Consider the following 20,211-nt stretch of genomic DNA (forward strand, 5'->3'; position numbering starts at 1 on the left):
TCAATACAAATACATGTACCGTTACACCCCTAGTGTTAATTGATATTTAAACAAGATTCTGAAAGTTCCTGTGCAACGGATGCTTCCACACCGACCAACCAACCGACCGACCAACCGACCGACCGACCAACTAACCAACCAGGATGATCCAGTGTCCGGTGTCACATCTGTTTTTTTCCTTGCTTTTGTCCCTTATTTCTTACATAATCACTGATTGGTGTTAGTTCCTGTGCAACGGGATGCTTCAGCCCCAACCAACCGACCGACCGACCGACCGACCATCCATCCATCCATCCATCCATCCAACCAACCAACCAACCAACCACCCATCAGTTCATCCAACTCCATTCATTTAAAATGAAGACCTAGTCCGGTGTCCCATGTGGGGTTTTTCTTGCTTTTGTCTCTTATTTGTTCCGAAATGACTGATTGGTGTTAAACATTTCATCGATATTTACAAGATTCTGACAGTTCCTGTGCAACGGGATGCTTCTGCAGCAACAACCAACCGACCAACCGACCGACCGACCCACTGACCGACCGACCGACCAGGATGATCGGGTGTCTGGACCTTGTCTCGTGTCACATCTTTTTTTTTGCTTTTATCGCTTATTTGTTCCGTAATTACTGAATGGTGTTAGTTCCTGTGCAAGGGGATGCTTCAGCCCCAACCAACTGACCAACCGACCGACCGACCAACCATCCATCAGTTCATCCAACACCATTCATTTCAAATGAAGACCTAGTCTGGTGTCCCATGTGGGGTCTTGCTTTTCTCTCTCTTATTTGTTCCGAAATGACTGATTGGTGTTAAACATTTCATTGATATTTACAAGATACTGACAGTTCCTGTGCAACGGGATGCTTCTGCAGCAACAACCAACCAACCGACCGACCGAACGACCGACCGACCGACCGACCGACCAACCGACCAGGATGATGCAGTGTCTGCTGTTACATCAGTTTTTTTTCTTGCTTTTGTCCCTTATTTGTTCCGTAATGACTGATTGGTGTTAGTTCCTGTGCAACGGGATGCTTCAACCAACCAACCAACCAACCAACCAACCAACCAACCAACCAACCAGGATGATCCAGTGTCTGCTGTCACTGGGGCTTATCTGGTCTGTTTTTCTCAGTTGTCCCAAAATAATCAGTTTGTTTTTACGGACATAAAAACAATCCCACATCCACTTCCACTCTCAGTACAGTTCCTTCCAACACAATGTACCTTTCTGTGACTGTGTGGTAATAAAAAGGCAGCAAACTTCCCTTTATTTGAGCGAATGTGTTGGACAGACGCGGCGTGGGGGCTGAGCGTTTACCGGCAGCTCGGTTTACCGGGAGGAGAGAGACGGGAGGAAGAGGAGCAGAGGGAGGAGGAGAGCCGGGAGATAAACTAGAAACAAGAGAGTGGGATGAGACAGCGCTTAAGGAACACACACACACACACACACACGCACACGCACACGCACACGCACACGCACACGCACACGCACACACACACACACACACACACACACACACACACACACACACACACACACACACACACACATACATCCACGCAGCGGTGACGTCAAACCGGAGCGCAGCTGACTCGCTGGGGCCGACCAGCCTCACTCTCCTCACATCAGCTCCACGCGGCTGCAGGAGGACCGAGAGAGGGGGAAAAGCTCGAGGTGTCACCCGGAGAGGGACGTCTCGTCTCGTCTCGTCGTGGGAGGAAGAGGAGGAGGAGGAAAGCGGAGGAAGGAGGGAGGCTGCGGATCATGGAAACGCGCCCGCGGTCGGGCTGACTGCAGGAGGCGGACAGGACAGGTGTTGCGGAGAGGCTGGTGCGCAACAACAAGTTGGCTGTTATGTCGAAGCTCCTAGTTTCTGTGATATTCCCGGATCGCTTTTTGCTTTTCTGGCTTTAGCTGGTGTTTATTTCCCACATCGGGGGACAAAAATGGCTAAATAACCAGCAGATCCAGCGGTGCCAACGACGCACGGTCTTTGTCTGCGTCGGTTCCCCCGGATCCGGCACCGTGATGGTGCTGAACGTTTACGCACCGTGGATCAAGATGCAGCTCGGACCGTGTCGGTGATCCCCCCTCTTCCCATCATTCACCCCATCCCCCCTCTCTCTTTTTTTGTGTGACTCCGGCTCCGGAGTCGGACGCACGGAGACGGAGCCATGGCCGCTCCGGGAGCCGCTTTCACGCTCGATCGGGGTTCATGCGCCGCTTTTTAGCGGAAAAAACTTTGATTTCGATCATGCCGTCCAGCTCCAGCTGCTGCGCTTCCCACCTCGCCTCCGCTCGGGAGAGGAGCGGGCGCCCCCGGTTCTGCGCGCACGACGGGACGTCGTCCCCGCAACGTCGCTGATTGGGGAAAAAAACGAGCCAAAACCAAATAAAAGAGGAGAAAAAAGGAAGAGATAAGATGGAACTGTCGGAGGTGCGGTGCTCCAGCGCGAGCGAGGAGCTTTACACCATCAACAGCAGCAGCAGCAGCGGTGGAGGAGGTGGAGGAGGGAGCGGGAGCGCGCGTCCCAAGCGCCTGCTGTGGCAGAGCGCCGTGCGCCACATCACCGAGCAGCGCTTCATGCACGAGCAGGGCGGGGGGGAGGTGGACTCCGGCGGGGGGGGGACGGGCCCCGGCCCCGACCAGCCCGGCTACGACCCGGGCCAGGACGCAGGGCGCAAGCGAAGCTCGGTGGCGGGGCCGGGGCCGGGGGACAGCCGGCACAACAACGGCGGCACCAAGGTGTTCCCGGAGCGCGCCAGCAGCGACCTGGGCTTCCTGCAGATCGACTGCGCTCCCAGCAACTCCGACTTCTTCCTGAACTGGGGCCACACGTACCGCGGCGTCATCTTCCCCACGCTGCGCAACGCATTCAAGTCCCGCGACCTGGAGAGGTTGTACCAGCGTTATTTCCTGGGCCAGCGGCGCAAGTCCGTGGTGGTGATGAACATCCTGGACGTGCTGACCAAGCTGGTGCTGCTGGTGCTGCACCTGAGTCTGGCCACGGCGCCCATGGACCCGGTGAAGGGCGCGCTGCTGGGCTTCTTCACCGGCATCGAGGTGGTGATCTGCGCGCTGGTCGTGGTGCGCAAGGACACCACGTCGCACGGGTACCTGCAGTACAGCGGCGCGGTCACCTGGGTGGCCATGGCCACGCAGATCCTGGCCACGGGGCTGGGCTACGGGCTGCTGGGCGACGGCGTGGGCTACGTGCTGTTCACGCTGTTCGGCATCTACAGCATGCTGCCGCTGCCGCTCAGCTGGTCCATCCTGGCCGGGCTGTGCACGGCGCTGCTGCACCTGCTGGTGCGGCTGCTGCTGTCGCAGGACGCGCCGCTCTCCTCCAACCAGGTGAGCCCCGCTCTGCTCTGCTCCGCTGCTCCATATCCCCCATATCCAGTACTCGAGTTGTAAAAAGAAATCAGGGGGGATGGTGGATTTTATCATATGGGGACAGATAATTTGTGCTGATTACAAATAATATAATATATTACAAATAATAGCAGTGACCAAAACACCTGCAGAAATACTGCAGGAATGACATAGCAGCAGTTAAATGCAGCCTTCTGTAAGCTTTAAATATCCACTGGGCTTACATCAAATACATCAAAACACAACAATAAAAAACAGTTTTCTGAACTTATCAATATGACTCTGTCCTTCACAGGATAAGTAAAATGGATCACTGCAAAAACTCAAAATCTTAACAAGAATATTTGTCTTATTTCTAGTTTAAATGTCTCATTTTAGTAAAAAAAATCTCATTGCACTTAAAACAAGACTCATCACTGGAAAAAACAACAATTTTCACCTGTTTCAAGTAGATTTTCACTTGAAATAAGTAGAACAATCTGCCAGTGGAGATTTTTTTGCTTGTAATGAGAAGATAAATCTTGTCCCACTGGCAGATTTTTCTACTTATTTCAAGTGAAAATTTACTTGAAACAGGTGAAAATTGTCAAATAAGTTATTTTTCTGGTGTTATTTTTCTGGTGATGACTCTAAATGTTGAAATAGCAGTAAAACCACATTCATTGATGAAATGACATAAGGGATGGAAGGGGGGGTGGCAGTTTTACAGGGGGGATGATTTTGACCGTTTTTATTTCAGGGGGGGATGCCATCCCCCCTCATGCCCCCTCAACTCGAGTACTGCCCATATCTATTCATCTTCTCCCGTTTCCCCTCTTTCCTCTCCTCTGATCTTATCTTGCGCGCATTTCCATCCTGATTTTCATTTTATTAATTCCCCCCCCATCTTTTTCCTGTTTTTCTCTTCTAAATGCGGCCCAACAAGACTGGTCTTTGTGATCCAACCTTTATTTCTATTCCTCCACCAAATCCTCCTCTTTGCCACCTTTCTCTGCTGGTATTATTTGCGTCACTGACTGACCTCTGCTGTATTTGAGTTCTGGAAACTTTCCCGGCTCCTCCGCTGCAGCCATCGCTGAGATTTACAGATTTTGGATGTTTGCTTATATTAGTCTCATGGGTGCACGAGTTGCTGGTCCTGGAGCAGGTCCAGGACCCAGTACCAGCACCCAGCACACCCAGTACCCAGTACCCAGTACCCAGTACTCAGCACCCCGGGGTGCTGCTTCGCGGCAGCGCGGGTTTGTTTCTGCAGCGTTTTTAGTGTCGGCAGCCTGTGGAGTGATTGGATTCAGCACCGGGAGCTGTCCACACACACACACACACACACACACACACACACACACACACACACACACACACACACACACACACACACACACACACACACACACACACACACACACACACACACACACACACACACACACACACACACACACACGCCCTCTACCGGCCGTCACATCATCCGTTCACTTTTTATCTCGCTTGTCTTGTTTTCTTTCTTTCCTCCTTCTTCCTTCCTTCCTCAACTCTTTCTCTGTTTCATTTCTACTTCTTTTTCCCGTTTGTTTCTCCTTCCTTCATTCTCTCTTTACACAAGTCTTTCTTCTCATTCCTCATTCTCCTTTTTCCTCCTTTCCGCATTTGTTTTTGTCCTTCCTTCCCTCCCTCCCTTTCTTATTATTCTTTACTTCTTCCTTTCCACCATTCATTTTCTGTTCCTCCTTACTTAAACATCTCCTTCCCCGCTTCTCTTCATCTTTCCTTTATCCATTATTCTTTTTTCTCTTTCCCCAATCCCCCGTCCCCCCTCTCTTTCCTTTTTAATTTCCTGCCTTTTTTATTGTCTGTTCCCCTCCTTTCTTCCCTCCCTTCAGTCATTCCTCCTCTTCATTAGTTTTCCCTTCATTCTTCTTTCTACTCTCCTTCTTTCTATTTGCTCATTTACTGTTCTTGCATTTCTTCTGCCTCCCTTCCTCCTATTCTTTCTTCCTCCCCCCTTCATTTATTTGAAACCATTTCCATTCATTTAGCAGTTCCATGAAAACGTTTGCCGTTCTTATCTTCATACCTCTTTCAGGGGATATTGTTGAATAAATCAGACTCTTATAGTTAATGTACTTGAACATGAGCAGGTTTTTTTAACCACATCTGTCTAAGTTTAACTGCTTCCTGTGTGATGGAGGACGGAGCTGATGATCATGTGACGTTGATACAGCTGAAAAAAATTACTGCGATTTTGTTATTTATATTGGTTGACATCGATATTACAATAAGTTGTTTCCTGATTAAAAACACAGTAGTTAAACAACAAAAAAACCTATTAGGACTGAATAAAATTACCATTTTCACCATATTATTAAGATAAAAATAATAATATTATATTATTATTACACACAGTTGCACAGGTCCCCCCCGTGTTTAGCTATCCTTGGCAGCTGGTTCACTAATTTCTTAAATTCCCAGAGTCCCAGAGCCTTTGACGAAGTGTTAATAACGTGTCAAATGCTTCACTCGTCCCTTCCTGATTAGCGGCATTAGCATCCGCTATGTCTGCTGCGTGATTGGCTGGAAGAACCCGTCCATATCGAATAATTATCAATATCATCGAGATCGGCCAACGGCTATCAATGTGACATTTCGCACGGCCCTAGATGCGGAGAATCACATCTGGTTTTAGGTGACTCTGGTCTAACAGCGTGACACCTAGAATCTGTCCGCGTTGGACCTTTCTTGATGTGTTTCACTCAAATTGTTCCTTTGATTTCCTTTTAAAGTATTCTGTAGACAGATCCGGAGGGTGTAGATAATGCATCTCGTGTAATATTTCAGTGTAGATGAAGGTGTTCTCCAGGGCTCGATCCTGGGACCACCTCCATTCAATTTAACAGCTGTGATCTAGAAGTGTGTAATGTCAAGATCGTGTTTATACTGATGACGCTGAGGTTTTCTGTGTTGCCTCCAGAGCGACTCAGGCCTTGTATCAACTACAACGAGCTTCTAACGATGTTCAAGGTACTTTGTGTGAGATAACTATTCCTAAAGTCCGCAGGGGAAGGTCACGTTAAAAGCCCTTCATGACCATCCTGGATTGGTCAGAGTTCTTCTCATCATCCCAACTTCAAGACCATTTAAGATGTTTTTAAAACTGAAAAACAAATCACATGAAGAAGACATGAAGGGTGAGAGAACGGGATGCAGGGTGATATGGAGGTGGATGATTCATACCATCAGCCCCTGAAGGGAAAAGCTGAAAAGAAAAGAAACAGCCGTTTGCACACATTTACGAGTCTCAAGGACCTCTGAAGTACGGCACTTTTGTGTCGTTAACTGACTAACTGGTTATGTGGCTCAAATACTTTAACAGCTTCTGAAAGTAGAAAACGAGAGCTTTCCGATGAGGCACCGTACGAATCCCTAGAGATTAAGGTAAATGAACGCAGAGCGACCAGAGCAGTGGGAGTTATATCCAGTTTTGGAGAGCACTTTCTGAGATATACGGGTCCTACACTAATACCCCTTTTCCACCAAACCGGTTCCAGTGTTGGTTCTGGTTCACAACTTGTTCGACTTGGGAACCAGCTGAGAACTGGTTTGTTTTCCTCAGCTCGGGTGCTAAGAGGAGCCACGTCATAACAGCTCTGCAAAGATCAGTTACGTCGCTGCGTTTGCATGAAAGGACTTGGTCCATGTAGCTCCTCCGTGGACACATCTCTAAAAGACAGGTTGTCTCCTCCTCCTCCCATGATGCTTTGCTGCACCCAGATTCATTCTCATTTGAAAATGTCTCCGTCTCCCAGTCTTGCTGTTGCCGTTGGTCTTAAAGTTGACCTTTGCCCCCCTCCGCTTACATAAGCGGCTCTTTCCTCTAGCCCAGCAAAGAGTTGGAACCGTTTTTCCTGGCCCTGTTTTTTGTCAGTGGAAACAGGAAGCCCGGTTCCAAACTCAACACTGACCCAGAACCAGAACCAGCCTGGAACCGCTTTGGTGGAAAAGGGTAATAAGAAAAGCAGAGTTTGGCCCCAATGACCTCACAAAGACACAGTCGAAGGTGAGACACGTCCACCAGTGGACAGCAAGCACGTTGGAAAATATATGGCGTCAACCACCTGAAACGGAGACTAAAATATCTGCGCTTTAAGGAAACATCTGAACCAACACGATCAGCGGACCAAGTCCTACATGCGTCTGAGATTTTTTGGTTTCATTACCGAACACAGTTTGAAAAGAACCTTCTCAAATGTTATTCTGGCGGGGGGACGGATCAAGTGTGTGGATGCAAAACTCACCTGAAGTGGATTACCGTGGAAGTGGGAGATATTCATCTCTGTTGTGTTGGACGAAAACACCGCCGCTCTTAACCGGCACACCTCTGCGAAAGTGGTGTCAAACGGTCAGAGTGCAGAGCTTGCCTCACTTCCGGATTAAGCTCCTTGCATGAGCAGTTCACCGGGAAATAAATCTCCCAGTCAACTGTTTCTTTTCTGGCCATTTGCACATTCGGCAGATTCAAGATGTTAGCGGTTTAGCGGCGCCAACCGAGGGCCGCTTGTTCTTTGGATTTGTACCACATAGCTGAAGGAGGTTGCAGGTTTACGTGTGCAGAAATGGGTGGAGTCAATCCCAGCAGTCACGGGGCGAGAAGCGTGGCCCACCCCGACCAGGATCGAGTATTTAAGAGTCTTGAGATGAAAAGACGCCGGGCAAAGCCCAAGTAAGCACAAGGAGAAACCTTCTAGTAACGAGAAAACACACCTAACCCTAAATCTGTGTTTCTGATAGTAATATTTAGTGGGATTCAGTGAAGATTGGCTCAGTCCTTATCGGATCTTACCAGGAGATTTTCAGGGCGGTTCGAAACTTCGGCTGGGTTGTTGAGGTTATGAGCGAAGGTTTCAAGATCACGAGAGAATTACGCCGTAGTCTGCACATGTAAAGGAATTATACAAATGAAAAATGAAAATGTATCTTTACCACCTTTATCTCTACCACCTTAATCTCTACCACCTTTAATCTTACCAACTCTATCTCTACCACTTTGATCTCTACCCCCTTGATATCTGCCACCTTTATCTCTACCGCCTTTATCTTTACCACCTTTATCTCTACCACCTTAATCTCTACCACGTTTATCTCTACCACCTTTATCTCTACCGCCTTTATCTTTACCACCTTTATCTCTACCACCTTAATCTCTACGACGTTTTTCTCTACCACCTTTATCTCTACCCCCTTTATCTTTACCACCTTAATCTCTACCACCTTTAATCTTACCAACTCTATCTCTACCACCTTTATCTCTACCACCTTTATCTCTACCACCTTTATCTCTACCACCTTTATCTCTACCACCTTTATCTTTACCGCCTTTATCTCTACCACCTTTATCTTTACCACCTTAATCTCTACCGCCTTTATCTTTACCACGTTTATCTCTACCACCTTTATCTTTACCACTTTTATTGCTACCACCTTTATCTCTACCACCTTTGTCTCTACCACCTTTATCTCTACCATCTTTATCTTTACCACTTTTATCTTTACCACCTTTATCTCTACCAACGTTATCTCAACAACCTTTATCTTTACCACCTTTATCTTTACCACTTTTATCTCAACAACTTTTATCTCTACCACCTTGATCTCTACCCCCTTAATCTCTACCACCTTTATCTCTACCACCTTAATCTCTACCACCTTTATCTTTACCGTCTTTATCTTTACCACGTTTATCTCTACCACCTTTATCTTTACCACTTTTATCTCTACCACCTTAATCTTTAGCACCTTTATTGCTACCACCTTTATCTCTACCACCTTTGTCTCTACCACCTTTATCTTTAGCACCTTTATTGCTACCACCTTTATCTCTACCACCTTTATCTTTACCACTTTTATCTCTACCACCTTTATCCCTACCACTTTTATCTATACAACCTTTATCTCTACCACATTTATCTCTACCACCTTTTTCTCCACCACCTTTATCTTTAGCGTCTTACTGTCTGTTAGCTTTGCATCTTTAAGGGATCTCAGCACGTTGATTGATGCCATTTTAGTGTTGGATTAAGTGTGTTGTCCCAAATGTTTTGGGTGTTGTTACTTTTACCATTCAGGTTGTGTAAATTGCTCTTTTGCCATTTTTTGCTCGCAGTGAAAAACTCTGACAACATGCTTCCCCGTCCCAAAACAATGCATACCAGCCAGTATCCGCACCTACGTCGGTTGATACCGGTCCAAACCAGTCAGACAAACCCAGATCCTGATCTCAGCCCAGTCAGTTGGTGCATCCCTGACAGTTTAAGACCTTTAGCCGCAGAGAATTGTTCCTATCGGCATGAGTATCGCTGGTCCCTCAACGCTGCCACCCGTCTTTCTTACAGCAACACACTGACTCATTTGTGTCTTCACCGAACACACAAAACAACATTTTGAGTGGCTGTGTGTCTGTTTTCATCCGTCATGGCTGCTGTCCGGAGCCCTGGGAAGTCAGACAACAGAAGGACAGTTCGAGACGTTAGTAGTTGGCTTCTTATGAAGCAAAAAATCTCACATAAACCAGAAACACGGGGTCGCTGACAAAGAACTCTTTAGTCATGACTTATTTTCAGCTCAGTGTGTTGACGCAGCTCCGACTCACGCAGCTCGGAGACATCCAGAAAGCCTCACAAGCCTCCGCTCATCGCGGCGAGGCAGTGGAAACACGCTAGGCGCGCTCATCGCGGAGCGATCCCGGCCCCGATCTTCGTCCTGCCTCCGCTGTCACGCCGCATCCTGTCACGCTCTGCTTTTGAAGTCTCGGCGGGGTTTCGCCGACCGTCCCGCTGTGTGGTCGTATAGATGGCTGCAGATGTGATGCGACTGACTGCCTGCTGCACTGTGGGACTCTTGTTGTGTAGCTCAGGGGGGATTTCCCAGCTTCCCCTTGTCTGGTTCAGATTCCTCACTCTGTGCACAGACATGAAGTCGACGAGCCTTTCCTGGGGAACTCTCTCGTATGCAGAGGTTCTTAAGTGGCTGCTGCTCGGCTGGGTTCAGCGCCGACTCGGTAAACTCCTCCAACCTCTGATCTCCAACTGTGATGGAGGAAATTGAACCTGGGAAAGCCCTTCTTTTTCTCTTGTAGAGTGTTTATAATCACTCCAAATTAGGCCTGTTTTGAAAAAATAAATTTTCCGATTCTAAATCGATTCTCACATTAATTCCTAAAAATCGCTTCATATGTCTAAAGATCGATTTTTTTTTTTTTTTTCATCATTACATTACAACTTTTGGTATTTTTTTGTTTATGCCCAAAAAAACTAATGTTTTGTTTGACACGTTTTTGCCTTTAAATATGTTTAAAGGTATGAAAACATTAAAGTTTTCAGTTATAATTGCATGCATTGTTTATATTTCCTTGCTTTATATACTGTCTTGAGGTTAAATTTGCATAAAATGCTAAAAACCCAATTCTCAAAAATGGGAAAAAATAAAACCGATTTCATACAGTCCTATCTCTGTTTGCTGCCCTGGATCTTTTTGATAATTATGACCCACAATGTTTCTGAAAGCAGTTCTATCAGCATTCTGGGAGGTGATTGGTCCTTAGAGCATCATTAGCCGCCAATACTTGCTCTTGAATCTCAATATAATACTAGTATCAATATGTTGCATAACTACACAGTCATATAATTCATGCAACAGCTGAAAAAAACATTTTTAATAACACTAACCCAAATCGATATCGGAATTGAATTGGATCGAATCAAAGTGTGATTATCGATTCTGAATCTTAAGAATCGTAATCGATTGTTGCCATTTGAATGGATCCCCGGCCCTACTCCAAATGTTCTTGGAAAGCTGGAACTAAATGTATGAGGAAGGCTGAGGGGAAGAATGAAAGCCAAATGAGACCTTTTCATTTCATAGCCTCTGGACAGCTTTGTTGGTTTGTCTGTTACGTCTCAGCGTAAGAACTCAGCGACCTCCTCGACCTGCTCTGAAGCACGACTGGAGCCTCAGCAATGTAAATTCAGGTTAAATGTCGTGATTACAACACGGCCCGCAGCTTTCGTTTTAGTTAAATATTTCATGTTCTTTCTCCTCAACCTCATTTCATTTGTTAAAATATCCGGTTTAACATCTCCCACACGCCACAGGGAAGTCGGGAAATTACGTCTTTGTAATGTGATTCCTTCTCACGACACGTAAAAAGGTTATGATGTTATTATGATGAGTTTCAGCTGTTACTTTCATCTTTTATTAATTTTTCACTTTTTCAAGTAAAGAATGGATACATAATATGATCCACAGAAATAACAAGCAAAACATGCAAAAAAAAAAACAGAACAAAAACACATAAACGAAACAAAACACCAGCTCAGATTCATATAAATAATACCCTGCGTTACAGTCAAAATGTACGGTATGACCAGTCAACAAAATCCCTGCAACATGACATTAGAGACATCAGGCTCTACGTAGTTCAAGTAGGGCTCCCAAACGTTATAGAATTGGTCTGTTTTTGAATGTTATATATAATACAAGTAAGGTTCTCTAATGGCACTAGATCAAACACCACTCTTTGCCCGCTTTTAACAGTTGGTACTTTTTCATTGATCAACTGCAATAAAATATTCTTCCTCGCTGCATAAGTAATATACGGAAAAGTATTAGGGCCAGCCAGGAGAAAAATTAAAAATAATATTTTAGAGGAGGAAGAATTTTCATTATGCACTTCGAGAAAAAAGTTGAAATGTCGAGAAAAAAGTCATACCGTTTTTGTTCTTGTTCATGAAAGCCCCATTATCTAGCTCTACTGATTTGATCAGATTATATTCGGTTTATTTTATTGTTGTTTGACTTGGTGTTTTAGGTAATTCTGTACTGTCTGTTTTAACTGTTGAAACTCAATGTTTTAAAGCTGCTGTCTTGGCCAGGCTTCCCTTGTAAAAGAGACCATTGTGTCTCAATGGGACCGACCTGGTAAAATAAAGGCTAAATAAAATAAATAAAATAAAATAAAAAATGTCGAGATTAATGTTTGAAGTACAATTTCGAGAAAAAAAGTTGAAATTTTGGGAAAAAAGTTGAAATGTCGAGAAAAAAGTTGAAATGTCGAGATGAATGTTGAAGTAAAATTTCAGGAAAAAAGTAAAAATTTCGTGAATAAAGTTGAAATGTTTAGAAAAAAAGAGTCAAAATTTCGACTTTATTCTTGAAATTGAATATCAACATTAATCTTGACATTTCGACTTTTTTTTTTTCGAAATCTCGACTTTTTTCTCGAAATTGTTCTTCAACATTAATCTCGATATTTCGACTTTTTTCTCAACATTTCCGACTTTTTTCTCAAAATTGTACTTCAACATTCATCTCGACATTTCAACTTTTTTCTCAACATTTCAACTTTTTTCTCGAAATTGTAATTCAACATTAATCTCGACATTTCGACTTTTTTCTCAACATTTTGACTTGAATCTTCTCCTCTCAAATATTTTTTCTCCTGCATGGCCCTAATACTCTTCCGTAGTAAGAATACAATACAGCCTCCTCTTATGTTTTGATGTTAAGTGTTGTTTTGGGACGCCCAATACGAGAGATATGGGGTCCATCTCCAGTTTTAAACCCAATATCTTTTCTATTTCAGAGCACATTAGACCAATACATTTACAGTTTACAACATGACCAATTTCTATCTTGCATTTGAGGCTCGTGGGTTAGAGAGTAGGACTGAAGTGATGTCTACGGTTGGGGGATATGTGCATTCTGTGTATAATTTTTAACTGTATTGCTTGGGCGCGATTGCAAACTGAAATCTATTTAGCATGTCTCCATACATTCTTCCATTCTTCATCATCAATTAGGATGTTTAGCTCCTTCTCCCATGTGCCTTTCAGCTGGTCCAACCCAACCGGGGTGTGAAATACAGAGCTTTATACAATAGGCTTACAGATATCTCTCTTCCTGTTAGAAATAATAATTTCTCAACAGGAAACTTTTCATGGTTCTCAACTAACGTAGTACTGTGCAAGATATAATGCCTTATCTGTATCTTTGGACTGGTTGATAATGACTAGAAGTCTTTGGTCCGTTTTTTTTGAAGATAAAACACTTGCGATAACTGATTTGTTTGACTGTAGGAGGTTCCCAGTGTGCAATGGTTCGTCCCAGACTAGGAATGGGCGATATTTTACGGTTCATGATAAACCGTCAAAAAAATTCCCCACGGTAAGAATTTGTCATCTTGCGGTAAAAACGATAAATTTCCGTCGATTAAGTTTTTGTGTAAAACTGATTTATGGTTCTGTGTTAAATCGACTCACAACGTACGTGTGAAGGAAGGAAGGAAGGAAGGAAGGAAGGAAGGAAGGAAGGAAGGAAGGAAGGAAGGAAGGAAGGAAGGAAGGAAGGAAGGAAGGAAGGAAGGAAGGAAGGAAGGAAGGAAGGAAGGATATGAGAAAGAAAGAAAGAAAGAAAGAAAGAAAGAAAGAAAGAAAGAAAGAAAGAAAGAAAGAAAGAAAGAAAGAAAAGAAAGAAAACGGAGCCTGAAAGAAAGAAAGAACGAAAGAAAGAAAGAAAGAAAGAAAGAAAGAAAGAAAGAAAGAAAGAAAGAAAGAAAGAAAGAAAGAAAGGAGCCTGAAAGAAAGAAAGAAAGAGAAAGAAAGGAGCCTGAAAGAAAGAGAAAGAAAGAAAGAAAGAAAAAAAGGACGAACGAACGAACGAACGAACGAACGAACGAACGAACGAACGAACGAACGAACGAACGAACGAACGAACGAACGAACGAACGAAAGAAAGGAGCCTGAAAGAAAGAGAAAGAAAGAAAGAGAAAGAAAGAAAGAAAGAACGAAAGAAATGAGCCTGAAAGAAAGAGAAAGAAAGAAAGAAAGAAAGAAAGAAAGAAAGAAAGAAAGAAAGAAAGAAAGAAAGAAAGAAAGAAAGAAAGAAAGAAAGAAAGAAAGAAAGAAAGAAAGAAAGAAAGAAAGAAAGAAAGAAGAGATAAATTCTTGTTGATACGTGTTTGTGAAACAAACATGGCGGATCTGAGTCATTAAAGTTTTGCAGGTGTAACTCATTTAATTGGTTTTTATCAATTCAATTTAATTGTAGTTTAGTAGCATTTAGTATCTTTTAGAGCAGTGATTTGGCTCCAAAGACTGAATGTGGTGATAGATTTATAATTACAAAGGTGGAGTTGAATTGGTATTTTTTTAATCGTCATTTTTATCGTTATCGGGATAAATGCCAGAAATTATCGTGATACATTTTTTAGTCCATACCGCCCATCCCTATCCCAGACGCCTCTGAGCCTGGAGATGTCTACGGCCTCGGATGAGGCTGACACAGTTCCGTTTTAAGTGGCGTTTGTGAGTGTAGCTGCATCCTAATAAAGGTTTAGTACCTTAACAATGTGTTTCTGATGTTATGAAACAGCAGCTCCTGCTCCGGTGCTTGAACATCCTTCTGAAAATGCTTGAACGTTTAATGATACGATCCGTCGCAGAAGAGACAACCTCTCTCCATATCTGCTTTTAAAAATGTCAAACATTTTAGTTTTAACATTTAATCTCAAGCCTTTGATTGTCAGCGGTTGCAGACGCAGATTTTCGGAGGAGGGAGGTTCTTATCTCCAAGCCAAAGCTGATTAAAGCACAGAGGCGCCGCTCTTGTTGACATTATGGGATTTAGATTCTGCACCACGAAGGATTTCCTTCAAATGTTGTTTCATGTCGCACAGCGATATGTTTTCATCTTCATATTATAGCACAAAAGGACTTTTGGTTGTGTTAGATATTGTGAATTGTCTTCTATATTTTTATTTCCAGATTTTATTGCAGACTATCTTATGACAGAATATTTTCTTGCTGCAAAACATTATAGTTTTTACAGGAAAAGCTTCAAAACTGTACAACTACTATGTTTTCTTGATTAATTTCCATGACAGACATCATCATTTTGTTCATGCTTCACTATTAAAGGGCCTGTGAACTGTCTAATCAGACGTTAACCTGGACAAAAACATACTTTTTAGACATCTGAGTGACTTGACGTCTGCTCTTTTTCTCCCTGGAGAATTACAATGGCGGTATTTCGGTTGGATTTGTCAGGATTTCATTAGTTAGCTTCCGCTTGAGCTGAGTTAAGTCTTTGATTGTGGTTTACTGGGAGTATTAGCCCGTTGGAAAATCAATGGACGGGATGGATTATATCATTATTATTCTTCAACGATGGCACAAATCAGACTGAAAACCCTCCAAAATCAGCTCCTGAGTCTTCATTCTGGGGGGGTGATGTGTGCAGCTGGATGGACGTGGTGATGGGGGAAGGATTAGGGCGGCTCATCCTGCACTCTTGGGGTTCGGAAGACTTTAAAACATCCTGAACTCAAGCGGCGCTAATCTGCCCTTATTAACTGTGTGCGCTTCAGGTTAATAAACAAACACATTGACTGTGTCGGGCTGGAAAAGGGCGGGCTTATAACAGGGGGACCAATCCGCACGGTCCCAACCTAAGACTTTGGATTAGAGATGCACCGATCAGGATTTTGAGGACCGATCACCGATAACCGATCTCTAAAACCAGTATCTGCCGATCAGCGATCACAGCGTGAAATCCATAAATTCGTCAATAGTGTTGTCTCATGTATAACACTGACATTGTATTATTAGGTATAAAACTTAGGAGATAAGAAAGTATCATGAATTGATTTTTTTATTGCATGCTGAGGCAATGAGCAATATTTCACACTAGGGCTGGGCGATATGGACCAAAAGTCATATCTCGATATTTTCTAGCTGAATGGCGATACTCGATATATATCGATATTTTTTCTGTGCCATAATTGGGGTTTCCCCCAAAGCATTATAGCATAGCATCTCTGTTAGTATATCTGTTAGCATCTCTGTTAGCTTAATTTTTTTCTGAGGCAAACCCTTACAAAAACAGTCAGTTTTAATACAAAGCTTCGTTCCAAATGTCACACAGGTTCCTTTATTAACAGAGGTCTGCACAATATCAAAATGTATAAAACAAATGAAATAAAAATAACCTGCCTGCATATATAGAATAAAAATGCTTCTTGAATAAAATAAAACAAATATCCCTTTCCTGCATAACAATTAAATTAAAATACACTGTGCAATTAATACAATGTAGACAGTAACAGGCAGACTTTTCCACTGAGGTTGACAGTTGTGCAAATAACAAAACATTTGTGCAAATCTCAAATAAAACATTCAATTCCATTTGTCACAAAATAAGCTATATCAAAATCCTAAAAAAAAAAAAAAAAAAAAAAAAAAATTAAATCGATATAAACGATATTGTCTCGTACCATATCGCGTTTGAAAATATATCGATATATATTCAAATCTCGATATATCGGCCAGCCCTATTTCACACTCTAGAGACTCTTAGAGGCGACTTAGACTCGGCTTACAAAGAGTAAGTGTAGTTTACTAGCTTCAGCTTCCTGTGGTAATAATTATGTACAACATGTGCTCCAACACAGACAACAGTAGACATGTCACCCTCTAAAAGTGGATTCAAGTTGTAAACTATAAACCTTAGTTTTCCTGTGGAAAGAGGAATTCAATCTTAAAATAAAAATGAATTATGAATTATTAAGCTTTGTGAAAGCTTTAGCGATAGCATCCACCACGTGTGAGCATCAGCTTCGTTTGTAACATTCCTCCTCGGGGTATCTCCTTTGGACGTACCTTGCAAACTGCAAATTTGTTGTCCTATTCGGACGTTGTAAAACTCCCAGACCGACGAGGCCATTTTCAGTGTTGATGTTTCGTAGAGACGGTCACGCCCCCTTAGGAGACCTGGGTCTGAGACGTGGGAACGCACGCGCGGGCGGGGGTTTGTTGTTGTAAACGTCATTAGATCGGCCAGCTTTGAACTATTATTTTCCGATCTCCGATCAAAACCGATACCGATCGGTTGCCGATCGATCGGTGCATCTCTACTTTTGATGAAACGTTTGCATTAATGTAGAAACTGGGAGCAGGTTGCATGAAATGTGCAATGGGCAATTGACCCTTAGTCAAGCCCCGCCCCTGTTGCTAGGTCAAACAAAACTGCCTTCTCTCCCAGCGATTTTTTTTTACATGACCTTATTCCTAAAGAAAATCAACAGCAACTAGATATAAATAAAAAGGAAAACTTTGGGTACCGTGTAGTGAGTTTAAAAAACTGAGGTTTTTGGCAAAAACACGATTTTTTGATGGGTTTAGCTGATAGCATGGTGGAAGGTTCATCCAAAACAGACATTTTTTGTAATTTACCGTTGGTTTTGGGATTGAATTGTTTCCTGTGATTCTCTCTTTAACACACCGCTTAACCATTTTAAGATAAATAAATAAAAAGCTCTCTTGTAGCTATGGGTTGTAGCTGCTGGCGAGCCGACCTTGTTTTTTTTCGGTACGGATCGTTTTTCTGCTGGTTTGGAGATAAAAAATACGTTGCACCCTCAGGACACTACAAATGTTCCTTTTAGTAATGCAAAGTTTAAAAAAACAATCAAGTGATTTAAATGTTGATACAAGGCAAGTAAAAACTACACTTTTTACATTGATGTGATGGCGAGAGACGGCTGTTTTGTCCAACCGGATTAACCGGATGTAGCAACGGAGGAGGACGTTTCTGATTGGTCAGTCAGGGACCAATCAGAAGGCTGACAAAGGGTCAATTGATCCAAGTTTTAAGGATGAATTAAGGTTCTGCGTAACACCAACTCAGAGCCTAAGCCGTTGCTGTGACGCCGTTGTGAACCCTTCGGACTTCTCCGTCACTCCATTTCGCCGCGGTGCAGTACCCCCGAGAGCGCTAGTTGATACTGTTTAGACACTGCAACACCATTGTGACGTGAAACTCCAGCTTCCTACACCCTGCAGGGCTCACAATCTTTGAACTGGCCTCAAACACAGACTTGAAACCACGGGAATGCCATGTGACGAAGTTCCTGACTGACTGATATGTTAATACCAACTCATTTGGCCACAGACTTGGATTACGAGAACACCCTATGGGGTAATTTACAACTTAGTGACAGTCATGCCAGATGCCCGATAATTTGGCATTTGGCCACAGATCACATCTGACTGTAAATTGTTTTTTGTCTCTCACTTGGCTTGTTTATTCCTGCCTTTTGTGCTTTGAACTTACTGTATAAAAAGTCATGATTCCAACCACTCTGGGTCGGCACACCAACCCAGACACGCTCTGCGTAGGTCTGCTCACCGCCGGCTTACTGAATAAAACTCACTACACCACAGCGGACTTCTGAACTGGATTTTATATTATTCTTCAACACTACTTTGTTTAGCTTCCGTTTTTTTCCGGTCAGAGTGAATCAAAGAGATAAGGACAACTATTGTGCAAAAACCAAAACAACCCCCCCCCCAAAAAAATGACACACACACGAAGAAAAGAGCGCTGAAAGTTCATGACTGCTTCACGAGCCGGAACCAGAAATGCGTTGCTACCAAGCAAACCAATCACAGCTCTCTCGGTCTGCGTCGCCTCAACGCGTATTTACAATTTTTGGGAGTTGCACGTCAGGCTACGGCGTAGCCCTCGCCGTAGGGTGTGCGTCGATTTAACGCAGAACCGTAATTCAGGCGTTAGGCGTGACATCACAGTGCTAGATCAGGTTTGGGGAGATTCTGACTTCGCCCCCTAAGCTCTGTTGCGATGAGCAACGCTGTTAAGTTACAGTTCAGAACGGTACTTTTCTTGTATCTCTGTGGTATTTTGAGAAAAGTACAGCATGTCACAGACATTTTATTAATACTTTAGAAAAAATCTATCAGCTTTTTAGTTTGAAGTAGAAGAACGGCAGATTTGCCTCTTTTATTGAATTAATGGAGCGAGATATAGCATTGATAAGATTGTCTTATTTCGAATCCCCCACATGCTCTTAATCTCTTAATGATCTGCACCACTCAAACGCTCTGAGTTTTATTATCTGGGACTAGGGATGCTAATTATCCATTCATTCATTCATTCATTACCTGATGATACCTATGAATCGATTAACCATTAACTAACTGATAAGCGTTGTTTTTCTTTTAAATCTGAGAATCCCTCAATAAGGTCTAACAAAAATAATTTTAGCTGACATACAGAATACACAAGGCATATTATATTCCTTAGTCAGATATTTATTGACACAAACATGACAACAATGGCAGTGACTCACGCAGTAAGAGAAAATTAGTGGGCCTAGCCTATAACTGTGAAAAAGAAAAGAAAATGTTTGTTTTAAAAGACAATGCCTCTATTTTAAAATAAAAGGTCACGGTTTTGAACTTGTATGTAGTGGCGTGTTATTGTGATGTAGCTTTCTGTTGTTAACCCTTGTACCGTTTGGGTCAAAATGACCTAATTCTCCTTCCTTCTCCCTTCCTCTTTCCTTCCTTCCTTCCTTCCTTCCTTCCTTCCTTCCTTCCTTCCTTCCTTCCTTCCTTCCTTCCTTCCTTCCTTCCTTCCTTCCTTCCTTCCTTCCTTCCTTCCTTCCCCTTTCCTCTTTTCTTCCTTCCTTCCTTCCTTCCTTCCTTCCTTCCTTCCTTCCCCTTTCCTCTTTCCTTCCTTCCTTCCTTCCTTCCTTCCTTCCTTCCTTCCTTCCTTCCTTCCTTCCTTCCTTCCTTCCTTCCTTCCTTCCTTCCTTCCTTCCCCTTTCCTCTTTTCTTCCTTCCTTCCTTCCTTCCTTCCTTCCTTCCTTCCTTCCTTCCTTCCTTCCTTCCTTCCTTCCTTCCTTCCCCTTTCCTCTTTCCTTCCTTCCTTCCTTCCTTCCTTCCTTCCTTCCTTCCTTCCTTCCTTCCTTCCTTCCTTCCT

At 43.3% G+C, this 20,211-nt stretch overlaps 1 protein-coding gene across 2 annotated transcripts in view; it reads left to right on the forward strand.

The window, feature by feature from the left end:
• The first annotated feature begins 1,636 nt into the window (after positions 1 to 1,636).
• Positions 1,637 to 20,211, forward strand: part of adcy8 (adenylate cyclase 8 (brain)) — a 190,600-nt gene continuing 172,025 nt past the window's right edge. Inside the window, exon 1 of one of the 2 annotated variants that reach the window (XM_061731666.1) lies at positions 1,637 to 3,360. In XM_061731666.1, coding sequence (XP_061587650.1) covers positions 2,428 to 3,360 — 933 coding nt within the window. In that variant the 5' untranslated portion in view covers positions 1,637 to 2,427. The remainder of the gene's footprint in view (positions 3,361 to 20,211) is intronic. The other variant, XM_061731667.1, reaches the window with a different exon arrangement.

Source organism: Cololabis saira, chromosome 10 (assembly GCF_033807715.1).
Source record: "Cololabis saira isolate AMF1-May2022 chromosome 10, fColSai1.1, whole genome shotgun sequence".
Classification (NCBI taxonomy): Eukaryota; Metazoa; Chordata; class Actinopteri; order Beloniformes; family Belonidae; genus Cololabis; species Cololabis saira.